At 34.1% G+C, this 8,204-nt stretch overlaps 1 protein-coding gene across 5 annotated transcripts in view; it reads right to left on the bottom strand.

Annotated features, from left to right (window-relative positions):
• Positions 1-5,559: 5,559 nt before the first annotated feature.
• LOC105394489 (anoctamin-4) overlaps positions 5,560-8,204 on the bottom strand; it is a 47,966-nt gene continuing 45,321 nt past the window's right edge. For 3 of the 5 annotated variants that reach the window (XM_048632017.1, XM_048632013.1, XM_048632016.1), the window contains one exon: positions 5,560-6,094. In XM_048632017.1, the coding sequence (XP_048487974.1) occupies positions 5,967-6,094 (128 nt within the window). In that variant the 3' untranslated portion in view covers positions 5,560-5,966. Of the gene's footprint in view, positions 6,095-7,974; positions 7,989-8,130; positions 8,184-8,204 lie in introns of all 5 variants that reach the window. The other 2 variants (XM_048632014.1, XM_048632015.1) reach the window with 2 other exon arrangements.

Raw genomic sequence — 8,204 nt, 5'->3', positions numbered from 1 at the left:
AACTTACTGTGACTAGTGACTAGTCAAAAAAATAAGAATGAAACGAATGAAATGACAAATAATATTGCTATAGGTATACTTACCTACATACATACCTAACATCGATATCTTAATCGCAAACTTAATTAATGGCAAAATAATAGCATTTACATTTTAAAGGAAAAATATCACTTGCATTTATCATCTATAGGTCATAAGGTCAAGATTAATCATTATTTAAAATGTGTGTAAGTATAATAGTAGATATCCATACATATAGGCAGCGTTTACTAAAGCAATGCCTAAACATTATTAAATTAACGTGCTAGAGATTTCTATAAGGAAACTTTGCAGTATTTTTTTCGAGATGTCTTTTGGTATAATATTTAATGCGGAACTAAATTCATATTGGCCAGTTCTCAATCTCAATATCGAAAATTTAACAAAGATTAATAAAAAGGCGTATAGGTAGGTACTTATTAATATTTTTGACTTCCGCACATCAACTATACTGAATACATTAGGTAATAGGGAATATGCGTAATTTTTTTATACTTTTATTGGATAGTTTTACATCACTTTATTATAGTAAAAAAAAATTCTACGCCAAAATAAGTAATTTAAGCTATTTTAAAGAAAGTTAAAAAATTACAACCATCACGACCACTTTGAAATTCCCGTCAGGATGGCGGGCTGTCGTGACGTCATAATCGTTTAATTTCACGGCTCAGAATAATGAGTCCCGTCAGTCGGCATAGATTTTTTACCTAATCAAGTAATCACAGAGTACTTTTGTATTTTTAACAAACCAATGTTGTCATGGTAACAAACGAAAAAGGAAGTGTATAAAGTGTGATCAGTGGCTGTTTTGTAATGGTAATAAAGTGTGACCAGTGGCTGTTTTGTAGAGGAGCTCGTAAATAGCTGCTAGTAGCTCTTTTGAAATGGGAGCGCGCAAACCAGAGGACCTTTGTACACAATATTACGCTATTATGGCAATATGAATATAAAGTAATATTTGTATTGTATGTAAGTACTTACTGTAACTTTGGTTCTCAGTAAGAGAGACTAGGGTTAGTGGGTCATTCTATTCTATTATCTGTGGGGGTGTAAGAACCTGCACCTGGCTCTCTTGAATGGAACCATTGTGCATATCTCAAAGGTCTAAACCCCCTTATCTAACTATCGAATAAGAGTATAAAAATATATGCATATTCCCTAATATTTGGGCACACGGCTCTCGACTTTTCAATAGTCTTTGCTGTCCTTTTCCGCAGCTGGCCACAGTTTACTCGTTCATACTGCGTAATAAATTTAATGTGTCCAGTTCTTCTGATTACGATAATTCTTCCATAACTTAATTTAGAAAAAAATAACAACTTTTGAAATATACTAACGACTGCCATTATAACCTAAAAGTAGAAAGAGCAACTTGTGTCATGTTCATGTCATAATACTTACAATACAAATTTAATTTTATTGTGTTGCAATATGGAGCATATTTGAGTGGCTCGTTGACTAGCGAATGGCTGTTTACGCCTCATTACAATAGAACAACTAGTGGCAGCCCATACACTACCAACAAAAAATATAAAAAGTCCTAAACTTTGCAAACAAACAAGCATATATCAAACAAGAAGTGGAGAGGTTATAGGACGCTAGGATCTACTCGTATTGGAAGAATTTTTATGTGATCCATCGTATCTGATCACAACGAGCATCACAAATACTCGGTGACATTAACATTTCTTTGTTTACACTTGACATTTATTTAACTATACGCAAACGCAAAGAAGTTATTATTCTGAGATTGATATATAAAGAATTATGACGTCACATCCGCCCTAAGAAAATGGGTGACGTTTCTCGGAAGTTAGAATCTACCAAAGTTTTTTTGTACTTTTCAACTTCATTTACTTGCTCAAAAATAAATTATAATCAAAAATAATGATAGAGTCGTAGTTCTGAAACAACAAAGTTTATTATAAATAATATTTGACCTTTATTTGAACCTCTTGCATATTCCCTATTCTCTCTTACTGAAGTAAGTATAGTTTAGTTACCTTAACATTTTTTAACGGACCCTCGAAACGTCGCGTATGTTTGAGGTCTACAGCTACAGTCGTCGAAATATAATAGGCCCGTTTGGACAGCAGCTACACAAATTTTCTATTTAAGTAGGTACTCTAGATTTACTTGATTAAATACATAAAAAGAGACATAATCTGGCTTATATTTAACGGCTGAAAGAAAAAAGAACTATTGAAGCACCAAAAGTTACTTATTGTTTAGATTTCTTATGATTTAGATTTGATACCAGCTGTCATCCCATACATTTTCGAGCTGTCCAAACGGGCCTATTATATTTCGACGACTATAAATGGAAAATGATAGTTTGCGATTTGTAGTCGGATGTTTTTTAAGGATGAGACTGAAACTGCAGCATAATGTGAGCCCCCTCCAAGACTGGAGGGTTACAGTCATCATAATCTCCACTCTTAGCAGGCGGGATGGAGATATCACACAACACAAAAATTCCACAGACAAGACACCGGTACAGCTCGGCCGGGGATCAAACCTGGGACTTTCGGCATAGCAGTAAGCAGTAAGTCACTAAACACTACACCATCCTGTAGTAGTCAACAGAAATGCAAATAAAACAAATTATTGGGCGCCGTATTATTATTATTTTAATTATTTAAACTATTAAGAGTATTATAATAACGACATCCATCAACAAATTTTGAGATTTATACAACCTGTCTTACTTACTAAGTTTTAATTATTAGTGCACAAATCTGCCATTATCACAATTAATATAATTTAATTATCTAATATCACATTGATATTTGGACATAGAAAATAAACATAACATAACCTAATGTTTTAAATACTTACATATTACATTATTTTTTATACCAACTACCACTCTTAATTCACAAATTCTTGATAATTAACTTTTTAAGAGATTCTAAAACAATTAAGTAGGTATTGTAACAAATTTGAAGTCACAATTTAAATTGGGTTAGGTACTAAAGTAAGAATGTTTAAAATTTTACTGTATGATTTGGGCAAACCTGTTTTTTTATTATCACATACAAAATTTTAATTTTTCCCCTAAAATCTGCGTAGGTAAATAAGTTAAAAAAAATACAGTTAATACTTAATTCTATGTTATCTTAAACGTTAAAATTTCTTTGGACCCACATTGAAGCAAGTATAAATAACTGAGCCTATAACATGATTGTTATAAGTAATTGTAAACCCTACCAGTTTACGAATCTTTATATTTATAACAACAAACAGCACACCTACTGTCTCTCTTTTGAAGGCCTAGCACAGGGTGCAAGACGTAACAAAACTCTGTTTTCCGCCGCACTCGCTCTAGAAGTCGCGCGATGTTTGCGAGCGCGCCTTGTCACGTCTCGGCGTGAGCTCTTTCACTCCGTGCTAGGCATTCAGTTTCTGACCGGTACAAATCATGTCACAATATGGCACACTCAAATTTTCGAATTTTATGGCCTATCTTCCATTCACGTATAATGTAGGATTTCTAGATTTAGGTTTCTGCCAAGGAACGCTACAGGCTGTAGCCTACAGCTCCCTGCCCACGGCATTGCTCATAAAACCGCCACTACAGTAAAACTATAAAGTCCTGAAAACGGAAGTGGTTATTGCTTAAGACCGTATTTAATTGATTTATTATCTTTGAGGACAATTCCGTTAAATTAAAAAGCCATTATCAATCGGCATTTTATTTTGACAATGAATTTAAATGTAAGTAAATAACTGACAATGATAAAAAGTCTTAGCAAAATCGCACTCTTTATTGTCAGGACTTTATATCAGTGGCGGATTTACAAATTTGCCGCCCGTAGGCCATTAATATTTTGCCGCCCCTACTGACTTTTGAAATTCAATACGTTAGTTTAATTCCGTTATTATAGTACGATTGTGAACTTAATCATATTTCTGTCATTTAATTAGACTATTTTTGCAACCCGCTATCTACTAAAGAGTTTAATGTTAACCTAAAAAGTTTAATTTGACAGGCAAATAAAAAACCCGTAAAAAGACTTAAAAGCTTAAAACATCTGTAAGGTGCAGGTGGGTTATTCCGAAAGGTTTTTGGGTGAGTTGGATACATGTTCGTATTTTGTCAATTTATGAGCACTGGTTGGGTAATTTTGATTCATGTAAGGGCGCTTTGTATACTTGAATATACTACCTAAAAGTCTGTTTAACAGACTTCTCTAAATAACCACGGAATTCGTAAATATTTTAGTTTCAAAAGCTCATATTTTTTTCTTTGCACCAGGGTAATTCCGAGAGAATGCGGGTTGTTCCGAAAAACATTTAAAATGAGTTTTAGATAATTTAAGCTAAAGGATCATATGTATTTTTCGATCACCTATAACCTCGCAAAAACTTATTTCGCAATATTGCCTAGAACTGCCTAGAAGTACTTAAACACATTTATATGATATTTATAATTCGGAATTACCCGATCCACAGAATTTCATAGTAAAATGTTCCAAAATTCGGAATTACCCTGGTTTGTTTATTCCGGAAAATACAAAAAAAATTAAGCTAGGGTTTTTAAACTCCGAATGTAGTGAACAAAAACGACAATCTTTTGGATGAAAAAACAATCCGTTAAGTAACTTAACTAATTTCTTAATTACCGATATGTGGGTAATTCCGAAAATTCAAAAATCCGGATATTTGCACTTTTTTACTAATTTTACGTTTTTACACGCACGGTCGGTTCTAGCGCCCTGAGTCAACCCAAGCGAGGTAGAAGATTAAGTGGCCATCAAGGTGAATGGTTCCACGGTTCAAAGTATGGCTGCGTTTGGAATAAATCGGCAAAAGTCCTGCACCTTAACTTTTAAAAATCGATTTTCAGCAATCTTATTGTCTAAGAACACTCTCCCGTAGAACACATGTCATTTAAAAAAAACTAAATTGAAATCGGTTCATTCGTTCAGCCCCCCTACTCTTGAAAGGCAATGTATTGCGTCTGTCTTTCGTTGTCAACATTAAAAAAATCATAACTTCCCTTCAAAAGCGTTTTTACAATAAAGACTAAAAATACTTATGTTACGGGCTAGGTAATGCCTATTTTAAGAACCTAGAAACAAGAATATAATGCATACAATTTAGAAGTTATTTTACAAAAACGCCAAAAAATACTTTTTTGGCCAAAATCTAAATGTTGCCAACGCAAGACAGACGCAATACATTGCCTTTCAAGAGTAGGGGGGCAGCGGTGTGCAATGCGAAGTGCTATCCAAGTTTGGATAAATAATAATATGCTCCAAATTCTGTTTTCGCAGTAGCAAAGATAGATATGTATGACTGTAATGATCCATGATCCGGTTTTATCGAAATATTATTACAAGGCGTTTATTAATCGTTTTCGTATTTTATAATAGTAATTTATACATGGATGGTACAGATGATACACGTATAATTAATTATAAAAAACTACTTATATGCCAAATTTGCCGCCCCTCTCAATGTGCCGCCCTAGGCACTGGCCTTTTTGGCCTATAGGTAAATCCGCCACTGCTTTATATGTAGTTGGACTGTACTTAGTTAACTGTCTGAGATCACTGGTCCAGTAGAAAGGGTCCCATATATATTACTTAAGTATATAATTATTACTTATCTCAAATCGATAGTAGGTTCGTACGTACTCAAACTTTTTGTAAATGCAATACTTTATTTTTATCGTCTACCATTCTTTGTCATGTTTGTGTCGATGAAAGCTCCCAATTAATTGATTACTTAAATTACTATGACTAAAAGTGTAGTCGTCTACATATTTACAAAACTATGACTTAAAAAGTACTCAACATTTATTTTCCCGCTTCGGTAATAGGCAAGAAGTCGGCACTGATAATGGACGCCATTTCTCATTTGTCTATGGTTAGTTTTTTCTTCATAAACTCTTGTGCAGTTTGTCTATGGTTAGTTTTTTTTCATAAACGCTTGTGCGGTGACGAAGGCCTTTGCGAAACAGCCACGTGGGCGTCCAATCCATCTGATGCCCTCGATGTTCTTCGCAGCCAGGCGCCTACAGGTCTTTCCGAAGAGGAGAATGGGGTACCTGAGGGCAGAGAAGATGTTAAATTTCAGGGTGTTCTGTCTTCTGTGCAGTAGGTATTGGTAAAATTTTGGGTTCGATTGTAATGGTTTGACAAACTGTCAAATTCATTCAAGGAAATTTTAAATAGGAGTAAGGGCGCATTCACACGGGATACGTCTTTGACGATTCGGTATAAAACACGATTCGCCTTGACGGATATGACGGATATGTTCACATTGAATACGGAATCGTGTTTTTTCAACGAATTTTTATCGAATAGAAATAGATTTTTAACGAATCGTCATTCTAATGACCGTAGTGACCGACGTATCCGTCTACGTCTTTTTTCACGATTCGTGAAGCGTGTGAACATGGGTATATAAAAAGCATTGCTCCCGTCAAAAAAAATAACGAATCGTGAAAAAACACGATTCGTCTTCGTGTGAATGAGCTCTAAGAATCTTAAACTGATTTACTATATTCATTATCATCTTCAGACCATACATATTAATGATATTCAAATGGACACAATATGTAATTCGACAGCTTAGAAAGCTTCACTTGGCTATTCATTTAATCAGCTAACGCCAAGGATGGTACCACCTAACTAGTAATACAGTACAGCTGTTAAAAAAGTACCTAATGTCTGAGAGGAATTTTGGTCGCCTCAATATTCCTCTACCCTCTACAGAATTTGATGGATACTGAAGAATATAGATAGGGTAACGTAACGTACCTTGGGACGCTTGTACCTCGGGACATTGATTGTATTTTAAAAACCGGCTAAAGAAACACATAAAAATTCTACCCTAGGCATAGTATTTTACTCGCTTGGCAAAACTAGTGAGTCTCGTGATCATACCAGCATCGAGTGTGTGGTGAAGACAATATGAAGTTTTTTGGAGTCAAAAGTAGCTTTTGTATAGTTTTTTGTGTTGCTTTATCTCATTGAGGCATGCTCAAAATAAAGACATGGATGTCACGTATAACTTTTCAGTTATTTAATTTTATGACATGGCAATTATCTGAAAGATTCCTATTAATTAAAAATAAACATATTTAAATTTTGGTTAAATATTGCTTTTTTGTACCTTGGGACACGATTAAATTTGTACCTTGGGACACTGTTTCCTATGGATTTGTACTATGGAAAATGCAAACATCTAAATAACGCCTTATATCTCTGTTCTTATTAGTGCCAGAGTGAAACTAGACAGAAGAGAGATGCAGTAAATCAATAAGAACAGAGATATAAGGCGTTATTTAGAAGTTTGCATTTTCCATACTACAAAGCTATAGGAAACAGTGTCCCAAGGTACAAACGTGTAACGTACCTTGGGTCAAAACAATCATTTTTACTTTTATCTTAATTTAATAAAAACTGGCCACACTAAAGCTTTAGCATAAATACTTGTGATAATAGATTATATATCCTACCGAATAAAGAAAATTTCACATTAATATCTTAGTTGTACGCTGCGATAGCTTCATTCAAAGTTGGGGTAGTCGAAAATGTCCCTAGGTACGTTACGTTACCCTACTTACCGTTATGTTGTTAAACAACGATGACAACGAAACGACAAACAAAGTCTACATATTAAATGTGATTTTCCCTTTATATTATCAGATTTTTCACCCAAATGTTAATGGTTTGTGTGTGGATGAAATATTGAAGACGACCATAATAGTTTTGTGTTAGTTTTGGTAATTCACAAAGTGTTATTGCTTGGAAATTGATCAGGTGTTCACCGATATCATGTTTTACTATGTTTTATCGGTTCGTATTGCCTTTAGTAACAAGAAAGAATAGTTGAAAGTTCAAGCAAAAGACAATCACAACACCAACATTATTACAGTACAAGACAATACACGAATAGTTTGTAAAGAACTGGATAAATTACTTGAAAACTTCAATCTGGATAGTGTGTTAGGACATAAAAAGAAAGACAAAATGTTGATAAAGTCTATAAAAAATCGTCGTGGATGAAATAAGGAATTGAGAAACAGTTGAGGAAATAGTAAAAATAGAGTGAGAAAGTATAGTATTAAGTAGGTACCAAGTTGAAATAACAGTTGGCACCTCGCTGGTTAATACTTATGCTATAATTTCCTGGATCAGATTGAAAAAATA

This window comes from Plutella xylostella, chromosome 30 (assembly GCF_932276165.1).
Source record: "Plutella xylostella chromosome 30, ilPluXylo3.1, whole genome shotgun sequence".
NCBI classification, from domain to species: Eukaryota; Metazoa; Arthropoda; class Insecta; order Lepidoptera; family Plutellidae; genus Plutella; species Plutella xylostella.
This window is presented reverse-complemented; position numbering and strand designations above follow the sequence as displayed.